General features: G+C 34.6%; 1 protein-coding gene across 1 annotated transcript in view; it reads right to left on the bottom strand.

Moving 5' to 3' along the window:
- Nucleotides 1–15,678, bottom strand: part of LOC306866457 (SITS-binding protein-like) — a 32,953-nt gene that overhangs the window by 751 nt on the left and 16,524 nt on the right. The window contains exons 5-11 of the mRNA XM_079411683.1: nt 11,109–11,303; nt 9,972–10,240; nt 8,662–8,798; nt 7,281–7,402; nt 4,631–4,810; nt 797–3,116; nt 91–698 (exon numbers count right to left, since the gene is read on the bottom strand). Coding sequence (XP_079267809.1) covers nt 2,940–3,116; nt 4,631–4,810; nt 7,281–7,402; nt 8,662–8,798; nt 9,972–10,240; nt 11,109–11,303 — 1,080 coding nt within the window. The 3' untranslated portion in view covers nt 91–698; nt 797–2,939. The remainder of the gene's footprint in view (nt 1–90; nt 699–796; nt 3,117–4,630; nt 4,811–7,280; nt 7,403–8,661; nt 8,799–9,971; nt 10,241–11,108; nt 11,304–15,678) is intronic.

Genomic DNA, 15,678 nt, shown 5'->3' with positions numbered 1-15,678 from the left:
ATTAGTTACTAGTGCTTATTCTTCAGTTGCTAGTATTTACTTGTCAGCTACTAGTGCTTATTTAGTCACTAGTGACTATTCATAAACTACTAGTGATTACTCATAAGCTACTAGTGCTTATTCATTAGTTACTAGTGCTTATTCTTCAGTTGCTAGTACTTATTTTTCAGCTACTAGTGCTTATTTAGTTACTAGCGCTTATTCATAAGCTACTAGTGCTTATTCATTAGTTACTAGTGCTTATTCTTCAGTTGCTAGTACTTATTTTTCAGCTACTAGTGCTTATTTAGTTACTAGCGCTTATTCATAAGCTACTAGTGCTTATTCATTAGCAACTAGAGCTTATTCATTAGTTACTAGTGTTTATTCTTTAGTTACTAGTGCTTATTATTTAGGTGCTAGTATTTATTAGATACTAGCACTTATTTCAGTCGTAACTTGTAACTATTCTACCGTTACCGGTAACGCATTTTAAATCTTTACTATTGACTAGTGCTTATTCATTTGGTACTATAACTTATGAATAAGAACTAGTATCTTTAAAAAGTTACTATAGGAACTTTTTAAATATACTAGTTCGTAATCATAAGTTACTAGTACTTATTCTTTAGGTACTAGTAACTTTTTAAAGATACTATTTCTCTTTCATTAGATACTAGTACTTGTTTTAATCATTACTAGTAACTATTCTACTGTTGCTAGTAATGCCCTTTTCAAATTTTTACCATTGACTAGTGCTTATTCATTAGATACTAGTTCTTATTTCAGTCGTAACTAGCATGTATTCTACTGTTACTAGTAACACAATTCAAACTTTTACCATTGACTAGTGCTTATTCATTAGATACTAGTTCTTATTTCAGTCGTAACTAGCATGTATTCTACTGTTACTAGTAACACAATTCAAACTTTTACCATTGACTAGTGCTTATTAGGCAGTAGTAACTGTTTAAAGATACTAGTTCTTATTCATTAGAAACTAGTACGTATTTTAGTAGTAACTAGTGACTATTCTACAGTTACTAGAAACACATTTCAAAATTGTACCAATCTGTTATTCAGATATCAACTATTTAGTTCTGAGTAGTATGCATTCTGTAACACTATTTTACGGTTACACCTATTAGTTGCTTATTAGCATGCATATTACTAGAACATTAGCCATGTATTAGTGCTAATTAAGCACATATCAATGCCTTATTCTACATCCCTAATCCTACCCAATACCTAAATTTAACAACTACTTTACTAACTATTAATAAGCAGCGAATTAAGAATTTATTGAGGGAAAAGTCGTAGTTAATAGTTAACAAGTGTTGCCTATTCTAAAGTGTTACCATGTATTCTAGTACTAGTATCTTTTTACATTTTGACTAGTATCTTTTTACATTTTACTAGTAGGTATTCATTGGATACTAGCAGTTAAGTCATTAGGTACTAGTATATATTATATATATTATATTAGGTATGGTATATATTAGACACTAGTATAGTGTCTAGTAACAAATCTTATACTAGTCACAACTGCTTTTTTACTCATCATGTTATGACTAGTCAGAATGGCCACTGTAGAGTTCAATTAAAAATATTACTAGTAAAATAAAACTTTTACTACTCTTAAACTCTACTTTTAATTGATACTATAATCTAATGAATAAGCACTAGAAGCCAAAAAGTGCATATTAGTACCTAATGGAATAGATACTAGCAGCTAAATAAATAAGCACTTGTAGCATGAAACTAGACACTAATGTTTTAGATTAAGGTTAAAACAGCTTGCCATACATCACAACTAGTAAATTGATATAAAATGCATCTGTATTTTGCCAAGACTCATTAAACCACCATTCTACAGGACAATTGTTGTCCTCGGGCTGTGAAAAATCTACATCCGTTATCCCAAATCATTTGTAATGGCAGAATTCAGCTTTATAACAATTAGCAACTACATTTAATGGGACAAAATATACAAATGTCGCTATAGTCATCAGAGTATTTCCAAAGTTAAGAATGATCAAGTTTAGTCTGAACTGATATAAATACAAAACTCTAATTCTACCTTGAATAATGTCCCATGAATTATTAAGATCTAGAAATACCATATTGGTTCATCTGGTCATTTGTAAGAAGCTAAACAAATAATGATTAAAATCAGCATAATATCAAAATCTCTTAAAAACAACCATTATGAAATAACGAAAACAACTTTTGTTGTGTGTTGCATTTCAACTAAGACTGTACAGCGATGAAAATTTAGTTTGTCATTGGCTCATATTCTACTACTAATGACTGATCTTCAATATTCTTGTTTTGTAGACAAAATAATTGTGCTATTCACTCTAAAAGCCCTTAATTTCAGTTTTCTCTATCAGTAAGTGCTTCTCTCACAGTTCATGTCGAAAAATATACGTCAAAAACACCATGAGAGCTTGAGGTACAGGTAAAACATTACTAAACTACAGCAAATATTCAGAAAAGTTCAAGTAAAAACCCCGCTGGGATGAGATGAGTGATATTTAGCATATTTTCATCTTCATCCATTTAGCGCATTGGTTTTTCCTTGTAGAGTCTTTCTCAATTTTGCGATTTGTTTTTTATTGTTTGGTCTTCATAAAATTCCAATGATTGTTCTTAAGCAAAGGGTTTGATTTCTAGCTCCATATCATGACAACAATTTAAGAGGCTGTAAGAATCTATCAAATGTAAACTGCGTTCTGAAGAAAAAAAAAGTGAATTAATTAATAAAACAAGTAGCGGAGAAAATAAGAGGGATCTAAAAATCATGAGAAAATATAAACCACTTTGATTTTTAAAGTGCAAATTATCTTCTACCTAATCTCAAGATTCCTTGAGACACAGATAATGGTCTTTATGGAAAGTGCAATTTGAGATCAGCACAAGTGAAAATTTCAAAAATAGAAAAAAGTGGTAAATAAGCCTCAGGATCTCCATTGTACAAAAACCGCCACGTCCCCAAGGCCGACCAGGTAACTTTCCAGAAACGTCCCTCCATCAAACACTTGAGCATTGTTAGTGTCCTGCCACTGAAAGTCACTCTCCGGGAGGTATATGTCTCTTTGTAAAGCTCCTTTTTCAGTAACCGGCGCAACAAGGACCTACAAAAGCAGAAAAACACTTCAAACTTCAAGTATACAATAACAGGGATCACCTTGAAAGCCTAGTTTTGAATATGTAGCCTAGATAGACTGGAAATCGAAAGGCTGTAGGTTCAAACCCACAGGGATGATCTATTAACTACCACTATTGTGCCATTTGGTGATCACAAATAGGACTTCATCGGCATCTTTGTTGATCCTTGAAGGTTAGGATGTGAATTTGGTTTCAGTAACTATAAGGCGACACTTACTATTTAAGAAATATATTACATGAGGTGCTTAATCACATTTATATTCTGATACCTGCAAAAATGCCTAATGAAAATTTTGTTACCAGAATAGTACATGCATACTACGTGCACCACTACTTTGTATGCACAGGTCGCACATTTGCTTTGAATTTGTTTTGGACTAATCAGTAGTTCCACAAGGTGGCAACATGGGCTGTGGTTTCACAGGAAAATACGAAACTAAAGAAATGGAACAACAACAGACTCCTGCATTGACAAGCGCTTGTGTGAGGGGATTATGAGAGAGCTGCAACTTTAGTTTAGAAGAGCACAAAGACATATTTTCGGTCATAACTTCTGAAGTTTTCTAGAGCGCATGTGTTGACTGCCTGCGTTCATGCAATAAAGTGAAATATACTATCAAAGGCTACTCGTCAACTGTATGTATACGCCAAGGTTGCCAGGTCTTTGTAACAAAACCAGCTCCATTGTGTTCCAGGAGAAATTAGCTATCAACCCCCCCCCCCCCCCCAAAAAAAAAAAAAAAAAAAACAAGTATACTTTGGGCTTTAGATGCTAGGTGGTGCTATGTTGTCATTTTAGTTGCACAATAGCTTACCGTACACACAACGGCATAAGAAACAAACTGCATGAGAGAGATTTCAAATCATTGACCCACATTGCTATAGTGAGTGAATGTTTGTGGGAATTTCCTCATTATAAGCACAGAGTTTGCGGGAAAGAGTAAAATTATGTGCACTGAAATTCTGGCTTTGAAAACCCTTCATTAACTAACATCTCGTCAGAACTTTAATCGTCGAAATCAACACTGAAAACATATAATCTACTGATTTCAGGTTAGGGCTGGAGGTTTGGGCTATATTGTTCCAAAACCAACAAATGATTCAGGAATATGTCCTACTTGGTAAAATCACAGTCCCCATGTCTTCGAGCAGGACACTAAAGTCCTAAGTATACTTTGTTTTTGTACACGGAAGCTAGCGTATGCATACAGTCGGCCCGGGACAGTGTTGCCACCATGTGGAAAACCTGATTAATGCAAAATAACTTAAGTGTGCATGTGCGACCTGAGCATGTAGTATGCGCGGTTACAAAAATCGGGTGGTGCGCGTACAGTACGCGTGTACTCTTCTGATAGCGCAATTCGCGTCGCGCGCACTGTATGCTGTCCCTCGCATATGTATAAAAAGTGAAGTATACTTTGGGCTATAAGCTCAGGGCTAAAAGCGACTTGCACATCTTCCCTTTCTATAAGCAACTTACCTCATTTCCAATGAGGAACTCATCATCAATGGTAAACGTGATCGGGTCATTTGGACTGAGCCACCACAGCGGCCTGTAGATGGGGTTTCCGGTATCTTGCCATTCCTCTGCGTATTTCAGTATCAAAGGAACGACAAAGTCATGGTGCTTGGCTATGTAGAATCTGGTGAGGTTTAGGACCTAGGAAGAAGGTGAAACTGTCAGTGAACACTTAATAAAACTTATATGAAAGAGGATGTGAGTTTTTGATCAACAACGTTCCCGTCTAGTTCTGCTGTGGTTCGTTTCTAACATTCCTTGAGAGGTCATATCCTTCAGTTAACATCCTAGCCAGCCTCTGGTGACGGAAACAAAGCAAAACCACGTTCATAAAAAATGTATTCTTCAGATGAAAAAAAGTTTCATGAGATGAATTTTGAATAACTGCCTGAGTTCGGCCTAATTTTAAATGGAGAAAACAGGCCTGCGGCTTCCATTCCCTTTTTCCTCCTATTTAGACCCAACATAGTCATTGGGTCTCTAGTGGGTGTTGGGTAATCGCACAAAAGCTAGTACATGCACACACACACACAGCCTGCAGAAGGCAATAATCCAAAGAGAATGGAAAATAACGGCAAGTAAATACTTTCAGTATGATCAACACATTTAATATTAATACTAATGAACTATGATTTAAGAGGGTTAAGACTGTCCAGCTGATATCCATGAGCCAAGATCAAAACCAACGAATGATCCAATACCATTGTCTCACTGTTCAAATAGACGTACTAGAGTTATTAAAGGGATAATTCACCCACAAATTCTGTCATCATTTATTCACCGTCGTGTCATTCCAAATCCATCAGACTTTTTAAAATCAGGTTATGGTAACCGCACTGACATAAATTCCATGCAGTGTGTATGGAAACGAACTGAACAACTAGCTGTTAATGATGTATCTTTTCTGTATGTGCAGTGCAAGAAATCACAGGGAATGCCTGACTCATTAGTGTTGCCAGATCTAACTAACAAACAGACAGATAAGAACAAGCCCACAATAAACTCAAATCCAAACACGTTATGTTGGAAATAAGCCACATATGAAAATATCGCGACCTCCCAGGAGAAAAAAAAGTTCACTTCCTTAATGTATTTAAAGTGCTCTATTTTCACACACAAATTTGTAATTAATATAATAAGATAATCTTAAGAATATCTAAGTGTACTCATCTTTCATACACTAGTGGGTTGAAGTGTACAACAAGTGGTCTCTAAATAATTTTTTTTTTTACTACAGGGAAAGTATTTTAAAAGCACATTTTAGTTAAAAAAAAAATAAATAAAAAAATATTCATGGCGTCCCAAAATACCACAGTTGAGTACACTTAGATATTCTTAAGATCATCTTAAGAAGTACTAAAGAATATTTTTTTTATATTAAGTACAAAATTAGTGTGTGAAAATAGAGCACTGTACATTATGGAAGTGCACTTTTTTTTCTCTCTTGGGCTTCATCTGCCTACTTTATTAACTCCATAAAATGGATTGCTTTATGTGCTGTGCGCCAAACAACAAGCCAAATGTGCTAAAAAAGCATAATTTATATTAAATTAACATGCCAACCCTTCAACACCGCACACTGCAAAGTAGGCTTCCAAACATAAATAAAACATGATGGCTCTGTTAGCGGTGGTTTAGTTAAAATCATCAAACTTATTGAGTCTTTGGTTACTGTAATATTATTTTAATTAAAAACAGTAGATACCAAATGCATCATAGTTTCGAGAGTGAGTTATGGTTCATACACACACAAAACTGTAATTCGGGGGATCCACTCCTACATTTAAGTGAAGTCGTCGCAGTTTGTACATGGCCTTTGTATTCAAAAGAAGGACAGGGTGAGGGTGAATAATACATTTTCTGAATTTTAATTTTAAGTCAGCTGTCCCTTTACTCCCTGCTATTTGACCATTTCTAGCAACAAAATCCATGGAAAGATCTACTCCTACCAGGGATTAGAAAACAAAAAACAAAAAAATCAAAAACAATGACCACTCTTATTCTAGTCTGTAAAGTCAAATCACTAACAAAACCTGTAATTGTCTCTGGAAATTTTATTTTCCTCTTATCCAGCGATCCATTATCATTCCTGGTGCAGTGGTTCTCATTACAGTTGAGATTGAGAGTCATAAATTTGAAAGAGACACTAATGCAGACCAGATGGACCCTTAACCACAGGTGATGTTGGGGAAAGGCCAAGCAAATACACCATGAAATACAAGAAAAACGGCCACCTGGAGGATGCTCTGTGCCGGTCCTAAACTCAAACTGGGCTCTTAGGGCTCAAATATATCATTGCTTGGGACTGGATATTCTGGCGTGTATTTAGGTAGTATTTTGAGGAGGACATTCTCATGGTACACCATGGAGTAAATGAGTATTATGTTTCCAATGTTATGTTAGGAGTGTAAAAGAAACCGTCTTTGATTCTGAGGCATTTAACTCTCAATGGCCAACATATTGCACCCAGTTTTGTTTCCTGAAATCTCTTTCTTATTGTTTGACCCACTTGGCTCCATATTATTCTTTTTTTTCTGACCACAACGGGAAAGGAACTGAAGAGAAAGCTAAAACCCGGATGGGGCCGAGGACCCGTCCTTGTGGCACTCACCCATTGCTTCTCAAAGACCCATGGAGGTGTCTGGAAGCTAATGACGGGAAGAAAGGCTGCGATTCCCAGCCAGCGAACGAAGAGCTCGTCATCGGCAACCAGTTCGGCAGAGAGAGAGCCTCCTGCAATTGATAATCCCACAAATGCATTCACATGTCAAGAAATTCCAATTTTTTTGTGGACAATCACGATTTTCTTGCATTGTGATATGTGATATTTTAAGTAGAATTTGGTAGCAAAATATGCTTAACCCTATAAAGCCTAATGTAACATATTTGATACACAAATTTCTAAGGCCTCTAAATGGTCAACGTGATCAAAACTTGCTGAAAAGCCTGTTATACACAATCTACTACATGCCTTCTGTCATCAGATTGATAGTTTAAACTTTTTTATAAGTAAAAGTTTTTTTTTCCTGTAATTGTAAATACTGTACATCCCTCTTCAATTCATGGTATGTGGTAATCAGTATTTTATAAAGTAAATGTAAGAATAGCTTTGATATTTTTAGCAATATTTCAAGATGAACACTTAATGGACTGAAGCAACTTCTCATTGATTTATATTACAAACTATCAGAATAACCACTGCTCCAGGAGTGTGTTCACGGTGTGTGTGTTCACTACTGAGTGTGTGTGTGTGTGTATGTATGCGCACTTGGATGGGTTAAATGCAGGGCACAAATTCCGAGTATGGGTCACCATACTTTGCCACACGTCACTTCACTCACTTTTTTTTTTTATTTTCTTTTTTATTTAATTTTATGTTTTGGCCATAGATCAGCATCTTCACCAAATTGCACATTTTTGCTCAGTTTGGGCCTCTGAATAAATATGAGCTCCATATTTTCTCTTTCTTACTATATGAGCCATAAAAGCCCGATTTATCAAATATGATACACATATGCAAACTTTTTTTTTTTTGATTTTGGCAAAAGGATCAATAAACTGTTCACAAAGATGTTTCTAAAAAAAATGCAACTGTAATTCATTTTTAAAATTTAAGTTAATATATATGTAATACATATAAAATATTTAATGTAAAATATGATGTATTATTACAGTACTTTGAGAATATGTGAGGAAAATGTGTCAAAGTAACAAATCTAATAGAGCAAAAAACAGGCTTAATTTTCTTGATGCAAAATGTAATAATTCCCCACCCACCCCTTCTGATTAACTGGCCAAATTTGACCTGGGGATATTCTGGACATATTTTTTTAGATGTGTTCATATCATACTGTGTACTGTACAACTGTGTGCCAGTAGTCTTTTGTTTTTTTAAAGGATTAAAGAAGACAGTTGATGAAATTTTATTCTTTATCTATGGTATGCATTTTCACAAGTACATGTGTATTTATGTATGTGTGGGCAGGTATTACCTACTGCATCAGGAATGAGGAAATTATATCCCAGAAGACTGTGATGCAGCAAGGATGGAATGATGCCCTTCAGGCCGGAGTAACTCCAGTCTGACTGCAGTGCACTCATACGGATGAAGAGCGCTTTGTGGCTAGACCTGTGCAGACAAAAATCGGCCAGTTCAAAAACAATTTGAATCACCTTCAACACAATTCCAATTTGTTTTCCAAATCCAATATTTTGTCTTATGTTTTTCAAACGAGTTTGGATCTAATTGTTCAAACCATAATCGATATCAGTATCTTGCCATGGAAATGACAAACTGTAAAGAGTCTTCTACCACAACAAGTAACTTATCATTGTGGAAAGAGAAGATGGGAAACTGGAAATTGTGCTGTAAAATATCCACAGTGCTGATAACATGATACATCATTCATAAAAACTTCCAAAAATCCATTTAAACTCTTTCCCCACCAAGTGGCCAGCAACCATTAACATTTTTTATTATTTTTACAAAACTTTTATGGCCCCTAGAACTTGCAAAATGTTAATGTGTCAATGCATTCATGCATTCTTCTTTTAATCAACACTTGAATGTTTTTTCCATTAAAAAAAGCAACATTTAAACAAAAAGCTGAGAAAATCGTGTCTATGTCTGGATTGGATTTGATCATTTTCATTAACACCCCCAAAATTTCACAATCCTAAACCACTTCCTGGGTCTACATTTTTTATTTATATGCTGTTTAATGCTTGATGATCACATTATTTTACATATGCATCTGTTTACACATGTAATCGATTGTTTCTGCATCTTCTTCTTGTTTTGATCCAGACGTCAGCACTCATCAGAAGATGTGTAATAGCGCCTCCTACCATACAACAGTGAAAACATGGAAAGATCCTGTAAATGGCGGGGAAAGAGTTAAATAGATTTCAAATCACATGTATGCATGTGGTTCGGATCAGGCTTGTAAAAAAATAATAATAATCAGATTTGGTGTATTTTTTTGGAGGTTCAGATGACAGATTTGAGTCGGACACGCCAAGAATGGATTTTGGATTTTGGTTCCCTCTCTGAACAAAGTCTGTCAGTTGTTCCCAAAGTTGTAGGTTGGTCATGATTTTGCCAAATGGGGTAAATTCTTGGATTGTCATCTTTAGTTGATCCTTGAACAACATTCCGCTCAAACAAATTGAACCAAACTACCTGAAAATCCCAATCCCAGCCCTGACTCTAACCTAAAACCTCACAAGGATGTTGATCCATGTGCTACTTGGCAAAATCACAGTAACTGATTGGGATTATTTAAAACATTCAACCAAATACCTTGTTCCTGAGGTCACAATGGTATTTTCCCCTATCCTCTCAGCCAGGTCAGCCAGGAGTCTGATGTATTCATCCCCAACCCATGCCAGAGGGGGGCGCAGGGCCTGTTCCTCAAAAGGGTTTCCCTCACCGCCTTCCAGGATGACATACTCCATGCCCAAATGGCTATGTAAGCTGTCCACTTTGTCCAGAAACCAATTCGTGGTTTCTGGGTTGGTGATGTTGAGCTTCACACTGTACTTTCCTTTCCACTGAGTCAACAGAGGCACCTTATGAAAGAGAAATCATGTAAAAATTAAAAGTAAACAATAATAATGCGCAGGTAAGCATATGGGTCAAGAACAAAGAGTATTAATGAAAAAAGAATAGGAAAAATCTTTAGTTCAAAACGTGAAAATTCTTTAAAAAGATCATGTTGGTTTCATATGGCTTTGAAGAAACTTTTATACAATTTTCAAGAAAAATTTAGATAAATGTTATGTACTGTAACTATCAAGTAATAACAGTACTTTCCTTACACCTTTAATACATATGAATGTGCACATCTTTCATATTTTCATATAAAAATATTTAACGGTAATAAAGAATTTTGTGACAGATACCATGAATTTAAATCATAACAATAATCATAAATCAAGTCAAAGTGTCTGGGGAGTTGCACCACATGACATATAACCTGATAAAATGGTTTAATAATTTATTTTCAAGAATTTCATTCTTTTAATGAGACCCCCCCCCCCCCCCCCCCCCGCCCTTTAATATAATATCAGGACAGTTGTACCACCCTGACCATTTTTACTTTATGCCCCAAAAGATCAACATTTAAATTTTTCATTTACATTAAGAAATGTAGAACGTCTTCATAGGAGACTTCAAGTCACTGTATGTCTGTATTGCTTTTATTATTTTTTTAATAAATTAATAGGTCCAGACAAAAAATGGCATCAAGCAGGATTATTATTGTTAAGTAAAACTAAAACCATAAAAAAGTAATATATTAAGTGATATAAAATAAAATAAATCTAAAATGTAAATGTTCCCTTTAAGTTGAAGTACTAAAATAACTAAAACTAAGCAAATTAAAACTAGAACTTTTAAATTAGACAGACGCGGTGACAAGCAATCAGTCAGTGTTACCGGTCGGCCCTGTGGTCCTGAGGGCAGACTCAGCCAGTAGTCTTCAATGCCTTCTTGAATGGAGGTCTGGAACTGCTGTGAGTCCACGCTCAGGTATGGGGACAGGGTGATGGAAATGTTTAGAAGCTTTACAAAAGGGAGGTCCCTCGTCTGTCTCTTAGACGTTCTTTTCTTGCTATTGAGGTAGCTGTGGTCCTAGAAAGGAAAAAAAATAATTAGCAATGATAACAAACAGTCTGTTTGTCTGTCTAATGGCACATGTGTAAAAAGTGTCATACATTTTGGTGCAGAAATTATACATTTAACCTTGCATATCAAGCTTGTTACTGTGTTGAAAAACATATTTCTGACCTACACAGGAAAAGAAAAATTTGATGTTTAAGAACTTTCATTGTTATAACCTAGTTTAGGCTAATTCATTCAAATAAAATAATATTTTGGACTGCAACATATTCTTTAGGCCAGGGGTTTTTGATACGAATGACACCCAGATATGAAATATGAATGAATTCAGCTGTATATTTTCAAGTACAAAAAATAAAAAACTTTTTTAATATAAATTTTCTGTATAAAAATACCTTATGTATGAAGAAATGTTTTCTCAAATCTCTTATAAGGTTTATAATTTAATTCAGCAGTGTTTCTAAATCACACTTAACAAATGAACCACATGACATATAAAACAGGTTTTTATTAGATCTGTGGTCCTTAAAAACGAGACAAGTGGCATAACAAAAGTCTTTATTATCAATTTGAGAAGTCTTAAATTTGAAGAAAGAAAAACAGACTAATATGATAATAAATCTCAAATGGCTACGAATTCATTAAATAAATGTGAGCGCTATGCATTTCGAAGTCAAAACACGGCAGTTCACAATCAATGAATATTGCATGTGTATGATTTCTTATGATCTACGGTTGACGAATTATGGTAATGTTTACTTAATTGTATTTATATTGTAATATGTTATAGGTGATTGTACGAGTGCATATTTTATGTCCCTCGCCTTTTTAATGCGCAGCTGGAAGTAGTAAAGCATATACATTTCAAAATCAGAGTCCTGTTGTATTTCAGGATGGTTTATAATTCAAAGTTCTGCATTATGCATAAAATCTTTCTTTACTATTGGTATTTTGGTTACATGAAAAACTGTAAAATCTTTCTGGTTTTGGTGGACACATCACTGGAAGAAAAGACTAAAAATGTTATTTAAAGGCCACCTCAGGCCATCTGAGATATAGATGAGAGATTTGGATCAGAATGAAATACAATAAATGCAATATTAAGACGTTAAAACTTCAAACCATGACTTCTGGTCAAAAAACAAGGCCATAATCCATAATAACTAATAATTCTTCCTCCAGTAAAAAAGCCAATCTCATGTTGTCTCTCACATCAAAATCCACCAACATATTTGTTTAGAGCTGTTTTGGATTTTACTTGTAAGCAATGCTTGATCTTGTGCATATTTCTCTCCTGATTCAGACGAGATGACTTTTTCACTGGAGAAAGCAATATTGTGCATGGAGGAGTCATATTTTAGCTGAAAGCAATGGTTTTTGAAGTTAAAAACAGCGTTAACGTCTCAGTATTCTTATTTTGTTGATTATTTTAACAGTATGGAAAATATTATCGTTTTACCATCACTGAAAATAATACCTCAGCTCCTATTAATGTTTTTACCATGACAGTTGTTAACAGAGTCACGGCGTCTGAGAAAATATAACAATAATGTCATTAATATTAATCATATTGTACAGGCATGCCGAACGCTGTGCTTATGCGGAATCTGTGCAATAAATAGCTAATACTGGCAAGTCTGTTTATAACCAAATCCATTCCAAGTCAAGCTGTTGGTTCCGCTTATGACTGTGTTATTTCAAGCTAAAATGGAAACTAGCAAAGAAAAAAAAAAACTCTGCATTGGGATTTTTTCCCAATTGGAGTTTCGTATAACTGTCACACAAGGGAAGGTTTTCCACTGCAATTTAGTGCTATGATTTGTATTCAGGTTGGGATATGGGAAAGTTTGGTGCATGTATCAGATAGCACACACAATTATGCTTCATGGTGGGTGATCTGACATTTTTGTTATAAAGTCCCCAGTTTTTGTTATTTTAGGTCATAATCAAATATTACAATTTTTAATTTGAGACTATAGCCTATTTTTCAATACATATAGTTATTTCAATATAGCAAAATATAAGTGCAATGGAAGGGAAAATGTGTTGTATGAGAAAAAAAATCATAATTAAAAAGAGTAAAATCAAAGTCATGAGTTATTGTAATAGGAGGGCTGTAGTCAGTATTACATTGACATTAATGTTCTGATAAGCCTTTTAAGTATTTTAGACATTCTTTTCTTGGCAGAAAGTTAGCTTTTTTCCTCTTTCACCTGCCTCTGATCTTTCTAGAGGAATTCAGCTGTGAAACGAACCGCTCAGTGTTATTTATACTGCTTTGAGATCAATCAAGCATGCATGCCTAAGAACAATGTCCTGATTAGTCAAAAAATTTAAAACAGCCCGTGTAACATAAAACATAATGAGTTAATATAAACAATAAATCGTATTGGAAATTCTTAGATATGCAGAGATTGTATTTTTTTCTGGCCGAAACAGATGTCTGTTTTTATTTTATATCCAAAAAACAATATGAAGGGCATATGTAAAGGGCATATGTTTATATATATATATATATATATATATATATATATATATATATATATATATATATATATATATAAATTATTATCTCAATAGCATTTCTGAATTTAAATGTATTTTGGGGGCATGAAGTCAGAAATATCAGTGTGAAGACTGTCCTAATATCATATTAACCTATAATAATTATTATTAATTAATTAATAATATTAATAATTATATATTACATTAATGATTATTCTTTCTTAGAAAAAACATATTCGCAAAAAAGTCATGTGGTGCAACCCTGCAGACGTTCAGCGTCACGTTTCGGGGCGTGGAAATGTCACCACAATAACAGATCGGTGTGTAAAACTCTCGGACGTATTTTAAAGATTCTATGCCACAAACTTTAAATATTTCACACACTTTTGAAAATTCAGCGTTTAGTTGATCCTGATAAGCTCTCGTCGTCACAGTTGTAAACACGACAGCTTTCTTCTTTCGTGAGGGGGATTGACACCACGCCATCTTTGTTTCCAGGCGGAACGTTAAAGAACGCGACAGGAAATCCTGTATAATCTAACCAATCTGACGACGACTTCGACACTCCTGAAGTGTTTCCACTTTTGTGTGCCGTATGCATCAGACGTATGCATCAGCCAATGTTCCGTCTGAGACTAATCATGTGTTAATAAGTCTCTTATAATATCAGAAAACATGAATTTTTATGGCAAAGCACAGTTGTTTGGGTTGTAAAATGTAATGCGGTGTAACTTACCAAAAACTAATGATATTTATGAATTAATAATAATTTTTTTAAATACCTTGAAAACATATTTAATACATCTGGAGGAAAAAAAATACTCCGGGTGTAAGGATAATATGTTATTACTTTTTATTTCATGGTTACACCACATGACAGTTTTAGACCGTTTTTAAAATGATTAAAAAGGAGATATTAAAGTTTTTCAAAACCATGTGAAACCATATAAACATAAATCTGACATTGCTATGAATGCCTTTAGCATGATATCAATAAGTCTCAGGTTGTAAAATGTCATGTGGTGCCACACTCCAAAAAACAAGTAATATTTATGAATTAATACTATATTTTATTTGTAAAACAAATAAATAAATTAATTACTTAAAAATATATTTTAAAACATTCTTGAAAATAAAGATATATTCAGGGTGTAAGGAAAATGTTATTACTTTTTATTTGATGGTTACACCATATGACATTTTTAGACTCATTAAAATGAAACTTTTGTTGAAAGAGGTATACAAAACCAGCATTAGCACTCTTATTTGTCACTGACCCAACTATATAGTGATATTACCCATTAGCATGAATAAAGAAGTGTTGTTGGGGTCTTGGTTTTGTGGTTACAGCAAATGCTCCAGAGATGTTAAGCTGTGGTGCTCATGTGGGGAATTCAGGTACAAGCCTTGAGGTTTTCAGTCTGTTCATAGTTCAGCCGCTAAAACACAACCTAAATATGCATTACGATAAAATATACAACTTGAATGCACTATAAACCTTGGATAAAAGCATTGAGAAATGCATAAAAAAGAGGTAAAAAGACAAAGCTAACATAACACAGATGGCCCACACTGGTACAACATATCAGTCTCCATAACACAGCAAGTATCACCTAACCAGTTCCCTGCTGCCATTTCAGTGAACCAGAGATGTGTGTCTTTCTCTCAGGGGATCAGATCCTGACCCCTCCTCACCGGCTGCAGATCCGTTTAGAAAAATGAAGCCTTTCATGTCCACTGAGCAGCTCGGACTGTTTTGTTCTGTCAGAATGAACTTAATAGGCCAGCTGGTGGCTTTTAACGTGAGACGTTTTTACTTGAACACAGTGTTCCCACGGTAACTCTGCCTGCTATGTACCTCCGTATTGAAACGAAACGCGTC

Source organism: Barbus barbus (assembly GCF_936440315.1).
Source record: "Barbus barbus genome assembly, chromosome: 48".
In the NCBI taxonomy this organism is placed as follows: Eukaryota; Metazoa; Chordata; class Actinopteri; order Cypriniformes; family Cyprinidae; genus Barbus; species Barbus barbus.
Note: the sequence above shows the minus strand (reverse complement) of the source record. Positions and strands in the feature narration are given on the sequence as shown.